Consider the following 24229-nt stretch of genomic DNA (forward strand, 5'->3'; position numbering starts at 1 on the left):
TCGGCTTTAAGACCATTTGAAAAAAAAAAGCATTTTACAAGATGACATAGCCACTATTCTAGCATATTTATCGACCTACCTATAATTCATAAACAATGGACAGTGTTTTCTTTTGTTTTTTTAACTTAAATACGCACTTGAGCAAGACTTTGAGGCAATGTGTTCATGTTTGCGGTCAACGGTATATGATTGCGGCAAACAATGAAATGTTTTGTAACTCAAGCAAAACTGTGTTAGATTTCCTGAAAATTTGTGGTTTGGAGAGGGGGGGGGGGTGCGGGGGGGATTCGGCCCTAAAGCTGTAATACGCTATAGATGTTCAACACAAATGTACAAACGCACACAAGAGCATCAACAAATATTAATAGCCCAAATTGCCACCTGCATTGATCGCCTTCCTTCTGCAATTGTGATCCCATTGTTTGCTTTCCAGGATCTCACTCATTCAAACAGAATTCAATGATTATTGTTTTATTTAATGTTAACGTAACAAAGAGTGGCGAGCGCGGGGCACAGCTCACTGCTTTGTCAGGAAGTGTCTTCCACCCCACCCCACCCCTCTTCCTACTTTGTTTCAAGGCTTTGCGTTAAGGCATCCTCTCTAAGGATACCTGACGACATCCATCTATAGCTCTCTGCCCACAGGTCCATTTTCTTTCTCTCTTTCCGCCTCAAGATAAATATACAGCTTGTTTTTATTCCCCGGTAGTGACGGATCATGTCGAAGCAAGTAAAGGAAGCACTTTTTTGAAAGCGGACCAGTATATGGTGGAGGGATAACACGCATAAGGGGGAGTAAAGGAAGAGTGAGAATGAGATACAGGAGGCTTTATGTTGCCAATTCAAGGGCTGGAATACTCCACGAGCTATCCTTGAGGCATGTTGCAGCTTGCTGGGCCTAAGTCAAAGCAGCCACCACACTTGGAAGCCAGAAGTGCGGCCTCTGCAGTTGTGAGCTGTTGTTTCGAGCTGCTGGCACACCCCGGAATCCCGGGCCAAGCTCTGCTCTTCTTTGCTTCGCTAACTAACCTGCTTTCATTCCAGGGGAATCCCAGAGTCACTTTCAGTGTACAATTGCAGTCACTGCGTTTTTCAGCCTTGAGTTTTTTTTTTTCCCCAACATTCATCATCGGCATCATTATAATAGATAAATAATCCTGATTTAGCACCCTTGGCAATTTGGCACTATTTGTGCAAACACTCTCTGGTGTTTTTTGTACTTTTGGATGTAACAGGAAGCTGCAAAAGATACCCGATCGACGTGTTTGTCCCACAATGAGACTTCAACCACTGCTTTTTTTTTTTACTTTTAGCCCCAGTGGGCAGATTTTATCCTAACAGCATGAAGTAAATTTTCTACATGAGTAAACTGTAACCATTAGTGGCTGAATTTTAATGACAAGATCTTAGGACTTCCATGTGTCCGTATTCTGACCTGTGCCATCATTCAGAAGAGAAAAACCTTTTGGTTGGGGGGTGGGGGGGACGGGGGGAGAAGAGGAAATCAATTTCAGAGCCGAGTCTCCCTGGCTCTCGAAGAGGGAGATGTTTGGCAGCTCCCTTTGAATTGATAGCTATTTAGCTCACAGATAGCCATCTGTTTTAATGCATTAATTTTGTATTAACAGCACTGCCAAATGTAATGGTGGAAATTAGGGCGTGAACTTAATGGCTTGTGGTTTCACGTGCGTGCACAAGTCTGTCTGTGCATGTGTGTTAATATACGTTGTGCTTTTTGTCTATACTTTTATTTGTGTCTGTGTGCGCGTGCTGTATTATAAAGCTCCATTGGGAGCCATTCGTCGGAATTACAGTCTCTTCGTCTCCCATCCACCCTTCCAGTAATACCCACCTCCATCTTGCGTGAGTCCGACTCTCTCAGCAACCACACAGTTTTGTGTTAAAGGTGCACTTTTACTTGCGCGTTTAAGTGGATGGAAATGTAGATGTATGCCATGCTCTAGGTGGGTGGTGAAACTGATACAGGCGAGTGGTGCCCACTCAAAGGGCAAGGTGCACTGTGGAGTTGTGAGTGAGAGGATGGGGTGGTGCCCACACCGTCCCATCTCTCACTCTCTCACTTTACCTGAAAAAGCATAGAGCAACTGCCTCCACAGAGAGAGGGAAGGAGCTCTGCGGAAAAAGCTTTGATAAGCCATTATAGACTTTTTAAACTTTGTAAAAAGAACTCTGTGTTGAAGTGCACCTCGTGAGAACAAGTGAGAAAAATATTGGAGCATATAAGGTCATTTCAAGTCATCTAATCTGTCTTTGATTTTATCGGCCGATAGTCAAATTTTATAGGTGTATATATATATGAGGGCAAACATAGATTTTGTGAAGCTGATGCCGATTCCGATATTTGGCAGGATAAAATTCAGATTAATTGGCCTATTAAGTTTAAAAATATAGTCAGGGTCCGTCAATGCATACAACCGTAAAGATATGCATGACCGGCAGACTTTATGACTCTTTGACAATATGATGTCCTTCAGTATTTGTTCAACTTTAGAACACGGAGAAAAATCTACAGATTTTTTTTTCGCCCTGGCGGTGGGAGGGGTGTGTGTTTGAACCTCATTGTCTTTCTTATCTTGTAATTTTTAAATGTGCAATGAATACATAGATAAAAATCAACACATCCTATCACTGGTGAGTGACTTTTAGAACAAATTTCAGGGATTGTTATTTCTCTTGGTCAACATAAGCGTCCTAAAGTTTTGCATTATTTTGTTTCTTGTCTTATCAGTAATTTCTTGACCTTGACAACACACAAACAAGTCTTTTTTTTTTGGTGTCATTTTTAAGATCAGACTTCCAATGCTAAGTGATGACGATATTAGCATACAGTACACACCAGTACTTGTGCTGAATGCATTTGAGACCGTTACACTGTTTGGCTCCATGCCCCTGACATGGCAAGTCTTCCCCGCTGCACTCTGCTCCACAGCACCCCTTCTCCTGAGGCCTCCATAGGGTGATTAGAAAACCCTGAACCATGCAGAACAACTCCTTCCAGCTTAAACATGACTTTTTCATTAAGCTGCACTCCAGTTGGAGGTGATTTATCAACGAGGGGCTTCATTGCAGATTCATAGGAAACAGACACAGTTCTGTCTGTCTTGTGCATTATGTTAGTGTGCACATGTGAAATAGTGGCGGAGATGGGGCCAACTCTGTTTACTGTATCCCCCCACCTCCGAGAAAAACAGTCTCTGAGCATTTGCTAATATGAGTTTTATGCTATCATGTCGACTTAGTGTTTCTAGACTGTAAGTGAGTGTTACCTTCCTGACCGTCCTCGTGGTTGAGCTCCCACCGTGTTAACTGACTCCGAGCTGCCCCCAGCTGCCCGGGGTCATGGCAGGAGCAGAGGTGGTGCAAGGGCTGCTTTACAGGTACAATCGTTTGATGTTATAGATGGAGCTACAGGCGCTGGAACGAGCCACTCTTAGCTCTGTTGAGGCCATGGTCCTGGCCAGTCAGTCTCCGAGTGAATTATGGCTCATGCTGGAGCAGCCGGTCTCAGGTTTACTCCTATATAAACCCTGGGCTTTTTATGGGAAACTATAAAACTCCCAGCATTTTTCCCCTACCTCCTGAGACTAGCTTTGAAGTTTTAGTCAGGTGCTGTCATTTTTTTTTTCTTCTCCAACTTGACTTCACATAGATTTCTGGGGCTGTGAGTCATTTGCAGTGAAAATTTGTTTTAATTCAGGACATCTGTGAGGACTAAGAGCAGTTTGCGTTGATGGATTTGGTGTTTTCTATTACCGAATCTCTCTGCGCCTCACTTCCGATGCAATATTTGCGCACTGAGGAAAAGCGGGGGGATAGAAGGGGGGGGGGGGGTCCCCATAATATCTACCAACACCTATTCATGACATCATGGATAGCTTAAAATGAGGAGAGAAAAGAGAGCATGCAGAGACAGAGCCTTTTGCAATCACCTAATAACTCTATTACACTGCACTGTGGGTCTTACCAAAAAAAGGAGGTTTAAGAAAGAGCTTTTCTTTTTCCCCGGAAGCGGTGTCTTAATACACATTTTAGTTGTTAAACAGACGAATATGAAGCGAAAAACAATGAAATACAATCTCTTGCAATTCCTCACAGAAATATTAAAAGATTACCAGAAAGAAACCAACAGTGGGAGAGAGCGACACAAGCCTGTCAAGGTCGTTTACCGTTATTGAAATGTTCATTACCCCCTTTTCCTCTTTCGGTTTATATCTGATTTGAATGGTATGCGATTAAATTGCTGATGTGTGCAGGACATCTAGCTTGGTTTCGTCTTGTCTTCAGAGACTTTATATGAGGACGAGGGTGGAGATTAATGATCTTGTAGAGAGGTTAAAGCTTTATGCAGAATGTGGGGGAAAATGTTGGCAGCGCAAAGTAGACTCGCCTTTATTGCAACTTGAATCTTTACCGCTTTTAATTAGATAACTAGGAAAAAAAATAGTCGACTGCATCATTTATATCAACAGTTAAAAACAGTCCAGGATCTGGTCACTGGCCAGTGGCCACATCATTAGGTACATCTGCACAATAGAGATTGCTTGATCCAAAACTCTGCCTACACTGACTGGGGATGAGAGAACTTTCCAATATGACTTCCCTCGATTCTTCCTAAATATGTTAGCTTTGTAATATTTAACCACAAAAATACATTAGTTGTGAAATGAATACCTCAGTTAAAGCTGAGCATTATTATACAAAGGAGCGTTAACTTACAAATGTGTGGGTTTTTTTCCATGAACAAGCTCGTCATTTTACTTCTATGTCAAATTCATTTCCCTGCAGAAATGAATTGGAAATACAATTCATGTGTTCGATCCAAAACATATTTTCATGGAGAGGGCCAACTCCCACCTTCCTGAATTCCAATTGGTCGCCAGTACTAGCGTGCTTCTTTTTCTCGCCTCTGTTATGTTTGGATGCCATGAAGGGCCTGACAAATAATAAGTGTATACTTACTCAACCCCAATTAGTCTAGAATGCTCGAGAGACGTGTCTATAAAATGAGCCATCATAGGCCAACTAAGGGCCTATCATGGTACGCTCAGTCAGGAAACTTGAGAGTTCCAGGCTCGCTCTGTTGATTGCGTCAGCAAACAACAGCGGCCGATTCAGAACTAATGGACGTTGTTCGCTACGCACGGACATTTTGAATTCCAGACGGACACTGCTATTTCTGCAGATTGTACCCGTTAAATCCGGTGTCCGTTGGTTCCGGATCTGTTAAATCGAGGTCACAACCTATATTTCTTCTTCTCAAGCCAGAACAAATGGAAAACGTCTGCTGATTGACATTGATTGCAGTCACATCAAACACTCAGCTGGATGCCGCCGGAGTGTGATGTTGAGGTGTCAAATGACAGATGTGGTTCGAGTGACCATGCAGAGCGAGGGGCTCTTAAGAAGCAGCCAGTGAGATACTTTAAGATAATGGTCAATAACTGGCTTGCACACACCAGGTCCGGTCTTGCATCATTGATTGAGCAATGCAGGAGGTAATTAGACTTGAGGCTCTGGTGTGACAAGACTTTGTAGTCCTATGGCGTCACTTGGGGTGTATTTTGATACTGCTGGGTGAAGGCTGAAGGCCTGCACGAGGGTCTCTGTTTAGCCACGGAGGAAATGACGGGGTTGACAGGTCAATACCGATGCTGATTTACTGTCCTCCGATGGTCATCCTCCTGTTGCGGAATTATCCAGTGGCCCTCCTGCCTCTAAAGGCCCGCGTTGCCGCGCTCCATGATGAAGCTGGGATTTAACTCGCCGTGATCAATATTTAGTATCCCGAGCGTGAAACAGGCAGATGTTTGGAGTTTCCTTTTCAGAGGCGGGAGGCTTGCGTTGAGTGAAGGGAATCAATGTTCTTTCCGTCTGCTGGTCTGCCGTGCTCCAGGCTTGCGAAGGCTAGCTGATGCCATTGCTGTCCGCCTTTGCATTCGGGAGACTTTTGTGTTTCCCCCCACCCCCACGCCCCACCCCCAGGGCTTTCCTGTCCTGTTAGGTCGCTAATACAGACACTCAGTGCAGACAAAGTGCGCAGTCCAAACAGTTGTTCTAAAATGGAAGAGGTCTGGATGTTAAACAACAGGACTGTGATTGGGAATTGATTTGTTCATTTGCCAACTGTGTGAGCGAAAGTACCGTCCACAAGAACCACTTTCTCACTTTTTCTCTCCTCACTCTCTCCCTCTCTCTCCGTTTCCTCCCACAGCACCTGCAGCAGCACGAAAACGCGGTGGAGGGTGATGCCTGCTACTACCACTGCGTGCTGTGCAACTACTCGACCAAGGCCAAGCTCAACCTGATCCAGCATGTGCGCTCCATGAAGCACCAGCGCAGTGAGAGCCTCAGGAAACTGCAGCGCTTGCAGAAGGGCCTGCCCGAGGACGACGAAGACCTCAGCTCCATCTTCACCATTCGCAAATGCCCCTCTTCCGATACAGGTTAGACATCTTCTGTTGTTGCTCTCATCTCTCTTTTACATTGACTGTGTGGGCAAAATATTTGACTCGACTTCCCACTAAACCTTAAGGAAGGGGACATGAATGAAAATGTCCACTTGGTTGTCCTCTTGCGTCTATAACAAGTAGCACTCCTTTGGGAAGACTTTCTATAAGATGTTGGAGTGTCTGTGGCAGTTTTTTCTTGTTGGCCTTTGATGATATTCAACAATACTGAATTCGGACTTGAGATTCTTGAGAGACAGGCTCACCATGTTGAGCATGGTCAAGTTCACCTCAGAGGTGTTTGATGGCGTGTGAGTCAGGACTCTTCCAAACCAAACACATCTAAACATGCCTTTGTGGACCGAGCATTTTGCACTTGCAACAGGAAAATGACCTTCCCCAAATTGTGCCATCAGAGACGAATGCATAAAAATGCCCCAAATTAAGCAGTCAAATACAAACCCTGATTGACTATTAAGTATTTAAGTATTTTATTTGTGCTGCAAATACTTCTGTCTCTTTAGTGTACATGTGCTAAGGTCACTGTATTTAGACCTAAAATGCAATCATATTCATAGTGGGCTGAACTTCTACAAGAATCCAGAGGCCTATGTTTTCTGTACAAACAAAACAATAAATGTTAATGACTTAAAATCAAAACTGTTTATGCATCTATTTAAAGTTCCTGTAAACAGAAAATAAATGTATTGTAAATTGGACCCAGCACAGAAATTAGTATTTTTAACAACTCTAACAAAATTCAATAATTAAAAGAATCATCAACTACATTAAATTAGACTTCAAAACCATGTCAAATCATGCCTGAATGCTGTGAGCATGTTGCTGAATGCGCTAAAACCGCTCAATGCTGAACTGCCAACTGTCAATGAAATACCATTTCTACAACCTGGAAAAATGGATGCTACTTCGGTCAGCATCTTTTTCATGCCAACATGTAAGTGCATGTTTGAGCCACGAAAATACATTCACTTAAAGCCTTCGGTGGCTGGAATGTATTCTGCCAAGTTGTCATGGGGCTTTTCCATGACGCGACAATGAGGCACTCTAAAGCAGCCAAATCAGGGTGAAGCCTCTGTCCGCATTCTGGCTGTAAAGATGGACTTGCCTTTTTGCATACTCTCCATGATGTGCGAGCACACACAGCTGGCAATGAGTTACTCTAAAGGTTGTAGGCATAGCTAGCTAGGTAACTGTATGTTGCAAATGTCCTGGATGAACACTGATACAATCAAAGGTGCTCAATGTATATAGTGGGGAAGGGCAACTCATGCCAGATTCCAAAGTGTGTCAAGTAGCCCTGTTTTCGCCATGCAACCCCCAAAAAGATAGGAAAACTAAAATAGTTGAACACTATGTCTCCACAAATGACGACTACATACAGTAGTTCTCAGTCTTCAGACAGTTTTTCATATCCTCAAATATGTATTTCGAGCCAAATCCCTGAGTTGACTTGACAGTGGCTTTAAGACACATGGAGACAAGACCATAGATGTTAAAAAGGGGAAGAGTGCTAAGTTAAGAGGCAATTGTGGCAAGGAGAAAGCCATCAGTAGACAAAACGCACTTGCTAGGCTAAAACAAAGTGCCCAGACTGCTCATTTATTATGGACTGATTAGGATGAGCGAACTGTGGTCAATTAACACGCTTTCTTAGCAGAGATTTGGTTTTCTAATCACTTTAACTCGGGTGCCCTCACAAAGGGGTTCTATTGTGTGTCCCGACAAGAGGGAGACATTACATCCCTCGCACACATACTCACTGTCTATGTTACCGAAGAAAAAGGGCAGACTGTGAAGACGCTTTGTTCCATGGAGGCAGGGATAATGAAGCTAGCGGCCGGGAAATTGCGCAAAAGGCAGTCACAGATCTGAAGCAAATCATTAGAGAACATATTTAGCTGAGCAATTAGGGACAATTAAGCTTTCTGCTCACTGCACTCCAAATATGTTAATGACTACAGTACAGTGGACAAACGAACATGCGATGGCAAGAGGAAAGGCTATTTAGGTTAAAAGGGTTGGGAATTTACTTTTCCTCTCTTGTGTAGATGAGAGCGGAGGCACGGTTTCTACTTAGATTTTTTTTTCCTTTGGCGGATGTGCTTATCAATCCGTTTTTTTGTTGTTTTCTTATTCATTGTTTGATGTGCTTATTGCTCCTTTTAGGATGAAAGCCTAAGGTTAGGGCTAATGGAGCCCTTCGCTGTGGCTGCACGTGGATTATACCACACTCACAGACACACAACTGCCTGCGGATCTTTTCTGTGGAGTCACTTCAGTTATAGTCTCACAGTAATGATAATGTGAGAATGTGCCATGAAAAATACAATCGTTGGCTTATATAACAATCAAGCAGCCAAACCACATGGCGGTTAAAACCGATTTATTGAGTCTTGTTCAGTACAGTGAGGAGTTTTCGTCAAAATAACACTTTTTGGTACCCTGACACTCAGGTAAGACACGCTGTGGTCTGATGATTGTTTGAAAGAACATGGGTTACTTCATTCTACCCAAAAAGTACACAACCTGCATTTGATGCTACCCAAGCTCACAGTTGAGTGCATTGAATCTTATGTTAAAACAGTGACATCATTGCCGCTCCATCATAAATGTTTATTATTATCTTTCACGCAAAAAAATATAAGCCACCAGCAAGTGTTGTCCATGAAAATCAGAAGTTTGTTCCCCACCACCCCCGCACCCCCTAAATAAAGAAAAATAAATAAATATTGGGGGAAAAAAAGTCAGGGACTAGGTGAATCCGCCGGCGCGGAACGGTGAGTATACCAGGACCCACGGTACTCTAATCCTAATTGTTAGTTTGACTTGTTTGAAATCATCCTGTTCAATGTCGTTTCACTCTAGCCCCAACTAACAAAATAACTACATTGAAAAACCACTTTTGTGAAAGAAATAAAAGTAAAACCAAAAATACTTTACAAAATAAAATAGTTACTTTGATCAATAAATAAACAAATATAACTAATACAAAAACAACCTCAACTCTAAAATCTAATGAAAACTAAGTGAAAAAAATATATATAATCTAAAATAATTAAAAACACTAAACTATTATAACCTTCTTAAATAGGCATGCCTATTTGGTATATATCTGGTCACCCTGTGACAGTGTCACACTCCAGTCCCTGTGTAGCGGACGGCCACTGCTGAAACTCAAACACATCTATTTTGATAGCTCAAAATTGGGTTTCAGATGTTGCAAAGCAGTCACTGAAGTACGTTTAAAATTGCCAAGTAGCTAAAACTAATGTTGTCTTAAAATTACGCCATCCCAGTGTTCATTGTACGTGACCTTTTCACCGGCCAATTGGCTTGCCACCAAAAGGGAGTTTCTCCACCATAGGGACTTGCGTGTCATTATAGTGTGCCTTGAAGGTTTGGAGCGTGTTTAACGATGTTCAGATGATCTAACCCACCCACAGTAAGGCCTCCTTCACTAAATAACCTTTGCAGTGGTCTGTACTTTTGATGAAAAACTGATGTCTCAGGCTCCATGCTTATTAATAGGGCCCACTCATAAATCGACTTTTTGTGACAGATTCTACCGCAATGTCAACTGTAAGAGCAGCACAACTAGAGCTGTGTAGGCTTGCTCCGCAGTGACACGATCAGGATTTATGTTGCAATAGTCGCAGCAAAGCGATTACAGCAAATTGTAAGGGTCTACGCTTGTGAAAACACAGTTGGTTTAAATGTCTGTCCCTGTAAACTTTCATTCTACTTGGCAAGTTCCCGCAGTGTAATATCTCCTATAAACCGCCCCAGGCCTGCTCGTAGCTCCTCCCCCTCACACAGCTGAACCTTTTATTCCCTCTTAGTGTAATATTTAATTTCCTCTCCATTAGTACTTCTCCGACACATGGCTCTCTTTTGTGGTCGAAGCATACTTGCTAAGTGATGGAACCTTGCCTGGCTTGTTAAAACAAAGTTGCCCCTGGAACTGTGGGTCACCTGCATGGCGATTCCGTGGCTTGCTGCTGTTGTTTTGTGATTTTTCGAGCGGTTATGGTGTTAGTTGCTGTTTGCTTTCCTCCCCCCGAACCCCACTGCAAACGCCCAAGATTAAACAATGGAGTAAGAAAGAGAACCGTCAATTATATGTGGTCGTCAAGTGATGCCTTTCTATGACATTTCCATGAGTAATAGACTGAAATGAGGTAGGCCCATATGCAGCCTTGTGTGTGTTTTACATCCACCCACTTTGCATATTAATGTTTCCAATGAGGGTGCAGGAAATGCAGGCTCCAGGGATTCAGTGCCACATATTCCCTCCATGGTGGATGTTTGAGGAGAGCAAAATACAGCAGAAATTAGCTTCTTTCCAATTAGACTGACATAGGAATAAAGGCCTACATTGTTTTAAGTCTTACTTCTACTGGCAATGTGCTGCTGAGGCAAGTTGCTCGGTGGCCCCGCCTCCATTTGTCTTCTTTAACCCTTTATCTCGGGGTGAAACAAAGGAGGCCTCAGTGGGAGCCCAGCCACACAGCTGCCCTTTGTGCAGAGACGCCTGACGAGAAGCCACTTTTTACTACACTGACTGCACATTCTGGCCCAGAATAGGCCATTAGCAGAAATGCACTTCGTCTGCATTTAATTAGGCACACCCAAAGACCAACTCTTTTCCAAAGTTCACTGTTTCCTGTATTTTTATGTAACGGCCATTTGCGGGGCTTTAATTGTGCCAGATTGTTCCTAATATATTGTCAGTCCTATAGTTCTCATTCATATTTTGTTGGTCAGAACATACTGCAGCTCGGGAAATGGTGGTGGCTCTTTCTTTTTCTCTCTAGTTACAACATTTGACAACTTGAGTTCTTTCGGGTTGTGGTAGTCATTTACAGGAGCTACACACGGGCCAAAATATCTGAAAACATTACCCCACAGTATGATGCAGTACACACAGTTCAACGGTAACGGTCTGCCCAGGAAAACCCAAATGCTGTATTTAAACGTAGCTGTTGAGTTGGAGCTCGTTAAAACTCACCAAATCATTTTATGCCGCTCACTAAAGCGGATAGTGTGTCTTTTCATAATGTATTATTTTTTTCTCATTCTGAAAACATTTCATCAAGCTAAAATATGTTTCTTTGGTGACATTCAGCATGTGTATGTGTGTTTGCATAAATGTGTGTATGGAAGAAGCAAAGATTGAGAACAAACGTGGTTGACAGTGGATTAGCTCCCGCTGTAAATCTTCCACAGTCACAGATGGCAGGCTCTTGATCTCTGGGCTGTGACGGCTTGGCTCTCAGCACGGGAGGAAATCCCTGCCTCTGTGGGCTGAGGAGGCCGGGGAGGAGAAGGTTGGAGCTCAGCTACACGGACGGCCACTAGTCATTGTTAGCCGAGTGTGTAGACACAGGAGCCTGGGGTGTTCAAGGGCAAAGACTGGTTTGGAGAGGGCTTATTATACTGCGACCCTGCGGTTGTTTCATCCGCCATGGCACTGGAGCTTGTAAGTGGAGTCTAAACCTCCAGTTTAGATCAGTGTTACTTTTAATGACCAGTTTGAGAAACTGGCCAGAGGATCCATGTGCATTATTAAATGGAAATGAGACAAAAGGATGCATACAAATGACTGCATAATAGCGGTATCCAAAATGAGATCCATTACTTGTTTCACTAAAAGGGGTGCACTTCCAGGGTCACACACCTAATAGCGAGGCCTGTCCTGACAACAGATGCATTTCTCTTCCCACCCCCTTCTTCTCTCATGCATAATTCTTGAGACATACAAAAAGCTGCGAAATAGGCTCGTGACAAAGAATATCTTCCCTAATGAAGCAAATGCAGGGAAGCCACTTGCAGTTCACATGATTTCAGTAGGATCTGTTAACAAATATGTTGTTTTATTGAACTGTACATTTTCATCCATTTGTCATTCCATCACACAGCATGCCTGACTTCCCGCTGAGGCTGTTATGGTTGAACTATCTGCATGTCCAATGGCCAGCCTAAAGCTATAAGAGCCAGGTAATATCACAGTTGAGCCAAGCCACGCTCTGGTGGCGTGCAACTGGTCATACCTGAGCTTTTTCTCCCCACAGATAAGAGCAAAACAGCCCCTTTCTGGAATGTCTTCTTGCATTCAGGCCGGTTGAAATGCAAAATAAACCTTTCCAGAAACAGGATATTGTAGCTCCTAACCACCGGAATCCTGTCCATGCCACATTATGGCCAATCTGAAAGTGTGTTGCATAGTCAGACAGTGGTGCAATGCGCTTTTAATAAAGGCGGGTTATTGCCCTGGTGATGCAGAGTGGATATGAGGATGAAGACTGTGCGGGCTGGGATGAGTTCGGGCCCCACAGGGGCCTGCAGCTCAGTCAGACCTCCGTCAGCCGCCTGCCTCCTAATCCCTGTCCGAAGGGCATCGAGACGGCATAGGAAATTGTTTGCTGTCCACGGAACGTGCCAGGAAATTCATAAATACCCTTTTACTTTTCTTTTTGAAAATGTTACAGAATACACAATATTTATTAAAAAGTCAAAGCGATGGCTTTAAAGATTTATCTATCAGCATTTATATGACCCTTCTATTCCTCTCAAAACATGCGAGCCTTCTGTTCCCTTTACCATCTGCTTTGGTTTGAATATCACCCTGTAACGAAAAGAAAAGCCACTTTGCAATTCTAAACTATTCTTGTGTCCGGTTTTGAGACTTTATATTAAGAGATGAATTCAACGAAAGACAAAATCAAATCTCAAAGTGGCCTAGCACACCAAATGAAGTGTTTCTTTACCAAATCCTTTGCGGAAAGCTATGATGTGTGGAGAAGGGAAAGGCCCATTTAAAGCGGAATGTGATTGGACGACTTTGATGGACTGATGACCAATGCAGGGTTTACGCTGTCCTTCGCCCCAAAGTCAGCTGTGAGAAGGCTTTTCACATCATGCTTAGCATTGCGCAGTGCGTTATCTGCCAACACATTCATTGTTTATGTGCTGGTGCGACTCGCAATGGCATATGAGCACAAACTGCAAAATGTTGAATTCTCATGGCAGGATGCTGTGACGATAGGCAGCGCATACATTGATTCTTCTTTCTCACTGATATCATTCACGAAAAGAGTAAAAAACATATTGTTCACTATGCTAATAATGACGCTAACAAGCTCCAAGTTCCCGTCTGTGAATGCAGTAGTGTCCCCTAAATAGCTCCGGACGACACCTGACTGCATTTGTTCACGCCGCCATGTTGGCTGTTCAGTAGCGCAGGATTAAAATGGACAGCCACGATAAGTCAACATTCCATCCAGGGGAATTTACATCTCACGCTGAGGACATAATGACATACATGTGCAAGGTGGACAGGTGGGCTATTCCAGATCCCTATCAAACGCCAGAAGTGATTTTCACACCCACAAACGTTGTTATTAAGATATCCTTTATTTGTCCCACACTGGGGAATTTTACAGCCTCCAGCAGCAAGAATGTGGGTAGAAAGAAGAAAAAACAAATAAACACCGTTCAATTAAGTGCAATATAAATACAAAATGGATAAATCGCAGTGCTATTTACAATTATTTTTCACATCACACACATCACATCATTTAATTATTATTATTATTATTATTATTTTTATTCAGCAGCCTGACAGCAGTCGGTAGGAACGAGCGTCGGTATCTCTCCTTCTTACAGTGCGGGTGTAACAGTCTCTAGCTGAAGGAGCTACCTAGTGCTGTCAGGGCGGGCTGGAGAGGTTGGGAGGGACTGTCCATCATAGCTTTTAGCTTAGTTAGCATCCTTCTGTTGCCCACCTCCTCCAGAGTGTCAAGGGAGCAGCCCAGGACAGAACTGGCCTTCCTGACCAGTCGCTCCAGTCTCTTTCTGTCCCGGGCTGAGATGCTGCCTGACCAGCAGACAATGCCATAATGGATTGCCGAGGCCACCACCGAGTAATAGAAAGTCTTAAGGAGTCTCAGTTATGAAAAGAACCAGGTCAAACGTAGGACCAACAAGTCAGACTATTTACAAATCTTGTGAGGTATGAGGAGCTAGCTTCACTTAGGTCTTGTACTATTATTATTATTAGGTATGTTCGCATCGACTTATTCAACCGTTGCCGTCTAGGTTCCAGTTGTCGGATTACGTCTTTCATCGAGCGGCAGGGACACTCCTTGCAAGATTTTGAAGGTTAATGAAGGAAGGAATTAATTTTTCACATCCCTAAAAAAAAGATTTTGCAAAGGGGTATCATCGGCACTCGGTGCAAAACCATTTTGGAATTGTAATCATAATTCACTGTACAATCGAGTTACATTTACTATACTCGATTAACCCATTCAGTAATTGACTCTCAGTAATTGCTGCACAGGCGATAACCACCACTATGAGAAGGATCCCACTTCTCTGTCTTGTTCTTAGCTATTTTTATGGCTGCACAAGTGGCTATGCCTTGGTTCTTCTTTTGGTAGCCTGTAGAATGCTCTCCCCTTCTTTTGTCCCCTTCTGTTGTGGCACCCTGGTGAACGACAGCTCTCTACCATTGTAAAAGTGTGATGTTTCCTCAAATTAGAGACAACTTTTCTCTCCTGCCAAAATGGTTTTAACATTTGGCGCAGAGCTCTGTGGGAATGCGTGATGTGTACTCCTGGAGCTCTATTGGCTTTTTTTCTTCCACCATTTATGCCACATTATAAATAAAAGCAATGTTAAAGCCTTCAAACTGGCATACCGGCATACTGTGTAATATCAGCATACACACGGTGTCAGATTGGACAATGAAAGAGTACGAGGGGCTCTGCCTGTCATCAAGCCCATTTTCAGAGAGGCCTGGTAGCACATTATAAGATTGGTTTCCCTGGCTCATCATGTCCAGACCAAGCTCTCCTTGAAAACTGATCCAAAAGATAGACAGTCCATCAGGAGACAGCCATCTCATTTGTTCTTACGTGTTAATGAGTTCTATTTTCAGGCGCAGGCGCTTTGCTGCTGGATATCGGCGCAGAGGTGGCGGCGGTTGGTGTTAGTTGCTGGGTGGTAGGATCTTGAGCAGAAGGAAGTAATGCAAGGAGCCCTGCCGCCCCACATGCCACTCACACGGAATGACCACAATTCCCAGAGGGGCTGTCACTCAGGAGCTCAGGATGGAAGTCAGTGGTTCGGGAAAGACAGAGACAGCAGAAGACAGCAGATTAGGTGACAAAGACATTCTGGTTGTGATAGCTTGCGTTGTAGAAACAGCTGTCTCAGTTGAATATAAGTGCATGCAGTGAAGGAAAAAGTGAGAAAATTAACGACTATAGAGCCGGAGGCATTTACAATCTCTCAAATAGAGGTACAGTAGTTGCTACTGGTACTCTATTTCAAGGTCAGTCCGCACTAATGCCGTATTTTTTGGGACCTATTAATGCTTTGTACCAATTCCGGGTCCAAATAGGTTAAGGGCCATACTATGCATTTGTTAAATCCTCTTAAAACGCAAAATTTCAAGGTTACAAAAGCATAACATAAAAGTTTACCTCCCCAGTGACGAGCCACTCTCACCTAAAAGTACAATCGTGTACTTTAGTTTCTGAGAATGTACAAACCGTTTTTGCATTATTGAGTGAACAGTGTTGCACACAGTCTCAATTTGGCCATAGGCACCATGAGAGAAGAAGTACGTCTCGAGTTTGGGAACTATCGAGTTCAGGCTAGGAAAGTTTTATTTTGGCATTTTTAATAAGCCCGTTTGTGCTCCCCAAGAGATGTGTTGGATCAAAGGCCATGATCTGTACTATGGATGAGCTCACCCTTGGGCCCAGAGGAGAAGACTGGCCTCGCTGACAGCCAAACAAAACCAGAGAGTGAAGGATGCCCTATGCTGCAGCATGTTGCCCTAACACTTCCAAGGCCCCTGTAGAATGAAGCCAGATGAAACAAAGACTTATGTGAACGCGCAGACGTTGTGATTCATTATCCACTCCGACACATGAGCCTGCGCATTGCGTATAAGTGTTAAACTTCCCTACAGCCAAACAACATGTACTCTATCATGGTGGTTGCACACACGCGCACACACACACACACACACACACACACACACACACACACACACACACACACACACACACACACACGCACGCACGTCCTTGTCTCGCATTAGCAAAATGAGTCCTCTCCAGCATCTCAACCATATCAAATAAAAGCAGCCCGGGCAGATGGCAGCGATGGGAGAGGTGCAGAAATAATTCAGTAGAGAACCTCTCTAACCTTTACCTTTGGGCGTGAGCACAAGTCATTGATTTACGCCGTGGCCGACAGCGCAGCACCTGAGGAGGGAAGAGGAGGAGGGGGGAGTGCCTAAAGAGAAATGGTTGAGTTTTGCTCCAAAATCACAAAAGGAGTGGGAGGAAAGCTCTGCTGCACATCAGGTCAGTCAGTGATGGGGAAAAATGGCATTTAGGCTCACCCTCCTCAGATGATGAAATATAGTTGAACTGCCTCACCCTCAGGCCCCTGCTAATTCTGCTGGCTATCCATTAGCATGCCTGTGTCGCCGAGAACTGTCTGGTGTCAATGAATGCTGGCGTTTGCCTCAAGAGGCTGATGTTGATTACAAAAAAAGGCGGGGGGTGGGGGGTGGATAAATCATAATTACATTGTGTTAAATTTACTCAAATTTATTCCGTCAAGTGGTTGCAGGAAATAAATTCATTAAGTATAACATTCATCTAGTTAAAGAATGTAATCTTAAATCCAGCTGATTCTATTGTGTGCAGCCACTTGACAAAATGAAATTGAATAAGTACAACACATTTCTTTCAGTGGAAAGTCCTGACACACCGCATGAGTTATACAAGTACCATGATCCTTGATTTGAATCGTGTCTTGTCACTTTTTAAGCAGGATGATATTTTTCACGCAGAACTTAAATGTCATCCATATTTTTCAGATATTATACTTTCATAACCTTTTTGTTACATTTTTAGTTCAAAACTTGGCATATTAACAATATTATCAGAAACTGTGCACACTTTTGTCCTGCGACTTGTTACAGCAATTTTTCTTTTGTCTTCTGACCAAATGTGTGTTAGTAAGCGTGTAGTTGTTTAAAATTGCCACTGTCCGGATGCAGACTGCAAAATCACTACTTTTCAGGAAGGACCATCTTGCTTGAGTTACCAAACACACCATTCTCCACGTAATCTTACCTTACAATGCGGCCATGCACCATGCACACAAAATGATTCTATCATTGTTTATTTGCTTAGTTAATTATTATTAGGTTGTTTTTTAAAGCTAATTTACTACACATGCATCTTTGCACATATGGTTGCAAAAAAGTAGCCTATCTATGCATGTTGCAATGTATTCTTGTTCAACTCCAACTTCTGGCAGTATCTAAAAATCATTATAATTGTCATGGCAAATATGTTAAAATAGCTGTCACAGACTCTCTGGGCGTGTGTGCATCCTAAATGTTCTCGTTAATATTTGGTAGTTGCTTGTTGCTATAATACCAGAATGGCTCAAACTACCAGAGAAAGAGTCCTTAATATGATTTCATATACTGTACCTGGCCAATAAACAGTATTCAAATTCAGATATATGTACTGTAAAATGTCATTAGATTGTGCATGTTTAACTCATGTGACACGTGCACATAAAATTGCAACTAAGATCAAAGTATGCTGCAATTTGCGCTGTTGAAGTATAAGCATAAAGTGTGTACACACAACAAGCGAAATATGGCCAAAAGTGCAGGCTAGCTCAATATCATATTAGCTTACTGTGCTTCCAAACTAATATTTTAAATATATTACTATTCGTCAAACATGTCGTGTCCTTTAAAAGCAATTTAGTAGTTTATTAATAAATAGAAATGGGGAAATATTTGGGACCAGGAGAAGAAAGTCATCTCTAAGCATTACGATGAATAATCCACTGTTTAGAAAGCAAGCAAAGGTCAATTTTCATGCTACTTGCTCAGTAAGCAAACAGCAGAGCACATCGATTAAGTTCAGCTGCAGTGCACAGTCGAGAGGGAAGAGCTTGCAATTTGTGTTCCCCCATTAAGAGTTAGTTGGCTATAAAGAGTGGGAAATGTGACATAAAAAAGGAAGCTCTACTTCTATTTTCCACTGAGGATTGCCACTCTCACTTTGTGGACGTTGCAGTGTTGTAATGGTACGTGTAATTCTAGAAATGAGCATGCTGAGTTTTCTCCAGGAACATAAGCCGATGAATTATTCAACTTATAAATAGGAAATAAAAATGTTTTACCCCTTGATGTACTGAGTGGAGTGTTTACATGTGTAAAATTCTTAGCCGCTACATATTAATTTAATGCAGCATTTTTTTCCCCTCTCTAATTACATCACATTGCGCTAACTCATCCCAAATGTGTATTATTTCCAGTAAACAGTAGAAAATGTGACATTTGTGAAATACGCTTCATATATTTTACACAACTATACAGAGCTGTAAAATGAACATTTCTTTTCATTTTACATATTTTTGCTAGAGATTTTCGTTATGTTTCACATTTACCTACCATGAAAATGTGCATACACAAAAAGTGTGATGCATGAAGTGTTATCTGTGTCTGATGTGTGCAGGTAGACTGGAAATGAGAGCCTGGCATGTATATGTTAAATATTTCAAGCACTTGGGAAAGTGAGATGAGGCACGTGATGGTGTGTGAGGCATACAATGGAGAACAGAGTGCGTGTGTTGGCGTCCATGTCACATGTCTCTGTAAATCCAACAGGCTAATGTTCTGAGGCTAGATTTAAGGTTGCGCGGGGGCTGGCATGTTAGCCCGAATTGGGAAAAATAGGGTGTTTTTTTTTGTCATGTAAAATGGTGCAAAAGAATCTAATTGGCTGGGGGAGCGCGGAATGGCAATGGTGTCTTTGTTTAAGGGTCCTCTGCAGTCACTTTGCCAGGTCCTTTGTGCAATGGCTACAATAGCATTAGTTTTTGCAGTTCTTTTCTTCAGCTCTGTGCAGTCAGCTCATATCCGTTCCACTCTGTCTCTTGCTTCACTTCCACGCTCCACCAAGAATGGGGAAGGGGCTAAGATACATGCCCCCACCCCATCACGATCACCTTTTTCCCTACTGTCACCGCACCGTTTACCAAAGTGCTAAACCTCGACACCCACATGAGAAATACCTTTCCTTTGCAGAACTCGCATTTGGATAAAGAAATGTCATCTACCAGAACACAATCACCATTTGAATTGAAATTCATGAATTCAGTCCAACTAACACGTGCCAAAAAGCCCATGTGGGCCTGTTTGTCAACGAATGAAACAATTTGCATTTTATTCAACTTGACAGTCAGCCACCCAATAGACTGTCCATTTTGAAATAATCTGTTTTAAAACACCCTTTTTTCTGCTTTTGCGAAGAAACAAAAGTTCACTGTTATTGATTGAGGCGTATCACACAAGAAGGTCTGATCCTGTATATCATCACAGCTGTGATTCGATTGTTGAAGATAATTGGTTTTATGCAACAGTTGTACAGACACCATTTGTCGTTAGTAGCTAAAACTGACAGCAACCTATCTTTGATTCATTTAACCAATAATTCCTCTCCACCAACACAAATAGCAGCAAACAGTGGCGACAGTTGCGGAGTTAGCAGCTAGCAGAGCATGCTAACTATTATTTGTCTTACTGTCTCACCTATTGGCCGATTAGTTTACCTCTCATCAAGTCACATCACGCTATTATGTCCTTCAGTAGGCAATCTTTGACAAGCAAAAGTTACACAAAACAGTGCAAAATTAAGTCAGCAGGCTTTTTCACATAAATTCCCTCATTGCCTCAATACGGCAGTTTTATGGATTAAAAAAACAAACAAACAACACATTTTTCAAGGAATTGCCGTCAGAGACAAGTCCTCCTCCAAAAGCACCAAGCAACAAATTTCCCAGGTTATTTAAGCAGAAAATATCCACCATTCTCTGTATTTAAGTCATGTATTCAAATGTGTCTTTTGTGTCATTTGTGTCAAATAAAGACAGACAATGGGCTTCTGCTTCAGAACCATGAAGACGCATGAAAAAGCTCACAATCTGAATGCGGGGCTGCCTAACATTACGGATAGCTTTTCCTCTTATCATGTATGGAATTGAATGTGGTAATCGGATTTGATGAATCTTTGTTATTCAAATGTAGGATTAATTTTGATTTCCTGGATCTCTTTCTTAGACAGGTCTATTTCTCACTTTCATGGTTTCATGCGCTGTGTGTTATGTGTCTTGTAAAACATGTTCTCAGGTTCTGGGACAGAGCAATACATGTGATCATGAGTGAGCACAAGATTGCGAGGAAGTTTGTAGCCTTTGATGGTGGGCACATTGGAACACAATGTTTTTCTTGCTTTTATTTGGCTGCCTACTCGAGACTATGGAGATACGGCTCTCACATGGCACGAAACGTAAAAGTGTTTTGTCCTCATTCTATGCCCATCTTGATGCGGCAAATGAACACGTCAGTGTCATTGAATCACATGCGCACACCTGGAGTTTTGCGGGCACGTATCCAAGCTACTCTCCTTTGCTTTCTTCCTCATCTGACGGCGATTCATACTTTGAAACAAATGCTGTTTCTAGAAATATGTTTATCTTTTAACAACCAACAGCGATGTTAGATCGTTGACGAGGGCCATATTAATGGATTAGACCACCTGTGCGGCAGGATGATATGCAAAGTAAAAAGTCTCATTGGTGTTGTCCTGCCTGTATATGTCATCGCTCATGGAATCAGTCTTATCCACTCAAATTACTTGATGGTATAGTAGCTATAAGTTTTTCCAAACGTGGCATTCAATAAAATTAGTAGAATAACTTTGAATGTAAATGATTACCCTCAGTTGAAACTTTTCATCCATACACTATTTCCCGGAGCAAGAAAAGTATTCATAGGCCACAAAGATGTGTGCTTAATGTACTGTGTCTTTCCTCATGTCTCTTCTGACCAGTACTTGCATATCCTGTCATTTAAAGCATTTCAAGATGCAGATGATGCGAACGAGACATTGTGGTCTCCTAATGGCACAGTAAATGATCAGAATTTGTTATTCCGCGGCAACAACAAAGCACTTGTAGCAGGTGATTGAGTGACGCCTCGACCAAGGTCACAGGCTCGCTCCACCCTACAGTCAGCAGCTGATGTAAGTTGCATGAGCCTGACGAGTCCAGTTAGTGCTGCATTAATGGCCGTGCGCCTTGTGAAGGTGTAATCACGCGTGACAAAACCCGGGCCCAAGTCACTAACCCAGGAGTCATTTTCTCTGCATTAAAGTGTCCTTTTTTTTGTTAGAAAGGTCATTCATAACTTGGTCGCACTGTTGATGTACAGTGAGAGATATTGATTGATTAATGCATTAAGTGCTCACAATCCATTAGGTTCTGTGAAAGGGACGGGAGGGGGAGACGACTTGCTCTTTCTCACCGTGTATATTTCCACCTCTGCCTGTCATTCAGTGGATGTAATTTCTCGCTGGCAAAGTAGAAGAGACAAAACCTGAATATCTGCCAAGTAACGCGTTCAAAAGAACATTGGCTCTCATAAGTGTCACTTCAATTACACTGAAAAGACAGACAACGATGTGCTCCTATATATTCGCCTTCCATGCAATATGACTGACAATAAAATGAATGAGACCGTCTTCTGTGTAGCCTCAACTAAATATGTATATATATGTGTGTGTGTGTGTGTGTGTGTGTGTGTGTGTTTATATATATATATATATCATTTCCCTCCCCAGACTGGTGGTTTTCCCAACCTCGAGGTGGCTGCTTTACTATTTCGTGACAAGGAGGAGGAGATGTGCCCTGCATGTGTCCTATTGTGTCAGTCATTAGCGTCCAAACACGGGCTGCATTAGAGATTCATAACTGTGTGCCATCTCCGCACCTTTCATCTCCACGAGGGCCAGCTCCATTAGGATCTTTTATCTTTGTGCTGATGGCTGCTCCTGATAATGGGGCTGCCGAGAAATCCCAAAAAGTGAAGACTCAACTCTGACACTATTGGCTCGCTTTAAGTAGACCTATATATCAGAGTATAGAGAACGTATAGACATATTTGCTGCTTCAAAAAGCAGATACGCATCCATTGATACTTTGTAGTACTTTCGGACCCACTTAGCATTTATGAGCTGCATATAGACATTGTAAGCACAACATACAATGTAATAAGTGGTGATTAACATCAATGTCAGCCACCGTAACTCCTCCTCGAAGAACACATGTCATGTAAACTGCACAATCCCCTGGAGTACAACACGTGGAGGAGGGAACTTGAATCTGTAACAATGCAGCTAGTGATGCTCACCTTTTGTGATTTGTTAAAAGATGACCAATATCATCAGCCCCTATTAAGTAGCTGACAAATACATGGTATGTGGTGAAGTTAAAGTGAATTTGGTGATTTATTTTTTTTTATGTTTGCATTTTGCGGCATTGTACATTTAAAAAAAAACAGATTCATTTTTCTTGAAAAAGCAAAGTTTTTTCCGCTTGAAAATTCAAAGTCAATTTTATAAGGAAAGTTTTTGAATACATTTAGCTTGTTTATTCAAAGAGAAGTTGCTTAATAGCTAAGAAATGAACTCACAACCTTCAGGTTGGGAGATGGCCACTCTATCACCTGAACCAGACCACTCATACCGTGTTCTACTGTCACTGATGCCTTCGAAAGGAGACCCAAAACAATTGCTCTTGGGGCTCTGTGCCTTCCACCTGACACCAGCAATATACTCCTTAAATACAACAGGAACGTTAGAAATAAAATGAAATATACAATAACATTCAGAGTCGCTATCCTTATTACATCACTGTACTCTCAAAATGATTTTAAAGACGCACATAAGGGTTGTTTTAACAAAGTCTGCGGCTGATAGGAGCTACAGGACAAAAAGCAGCAAGAGGGTTTTATTTGATGAATCCCATTAAATTGGAATATTGATATTATTCTCAAAGATATTACCATGAAAATGCATTCCTGATATCCCACACATAATCTCAGAGAGGTTTCCTTGTGCAGACAAATGCATAAGAAGGGTGTATAAGTTTATGCATCCCAATGTTTTCCGAATGTTCCAATAATTATGGAAAATATTCTTCCTTCTCGGCTATGCGTTCCACAGCACAGCAAATCACATTTACAAGGCAAAGCAGAGAAGGAACACACTGCATAATCATTGTGTTTAATGCTCTGGTCATAATCCCAGGTTTTATGACGGTTTTCTAATGATTTTCTAATGATGTTAAATGTTAGTAGAGAATACAGCTATAATTTGAACACAGCGGTCGTTTCCTTTTTTTTTTTCCAGCGCTCTATCAGCGTACCCAATTGCAACCACAATGAATATTGCGCTGGAAATGAGATTTAAGAGCCATCCCTTTTGGTGTTTTATTTTCCCGTCTCCTCATCTGCCATAAATCCTCATTGCTGTGCTCTTGAAGCCCCTGCCCTTGCCTACCATCCCCAGGTGGGAATACAATTAGGTGCAGGGGCCATTTCATTCAGTGCCTCTGTCTGTCCGAAGCCGTCATTTGTTTAAAAAAAAAAAGAGGCGTCCCAGTTGAGAAACCTTGCAGTAGGCTCCGGGGAAATATAAAAAACAAGAGGAGAAAATGGTGCTGAAAAAAAAGAGGAAAGATATGCACAAAGCAGGAGGAAAACGTCTCCTGAGTTTGTCACATATAAACCTGGCCTCTGATGAGTGTCAATATCGAGCAAAATATGTTTTGAGACAAAGATTTGTCTC

The 24229-nt window shown here is 42.3% G+C and overlaps 1 protein-coding gene across 4 annotated transcripts in view; it reads left to right on the top strand.

The window, feature by feature from the left end:
• Positions 1-24229, top strand: part of zfhx3b (zinc finger homeobox 3b) — a 266964-nt gene that overhangs the window by 196072 nt on the left and 46663 nt on the right. For all 4 annotated transcript variants that reach the window (XM_052063746.1, XM_052063744.1, XM_052063747.1 and 1 more), the window contains one exon: positions 6233-6464. In XM_052063746.1, the coding sequence (XP_051919706.1) occupies positions 6233-6464 (232 nt within the window). The remainder of the gene's footprint in view (positions 1-6232; positions 6465-24229) is intronic.

This window comes from Hippocampus zosterae, chromosome 4 (genome assembly GCF_025434085.1).
Source record: "Hippocampus zosterae strain Florida chromosome 4, ASM2543408v3, whole genome shotgun sequence".
Lineage (NCBI taxonomy): Eukaryota > Metazoa > Chordata > Actinopteri > Syngnathiformes > Syngnathidae > Hippocampus > Hippocampus zosterae.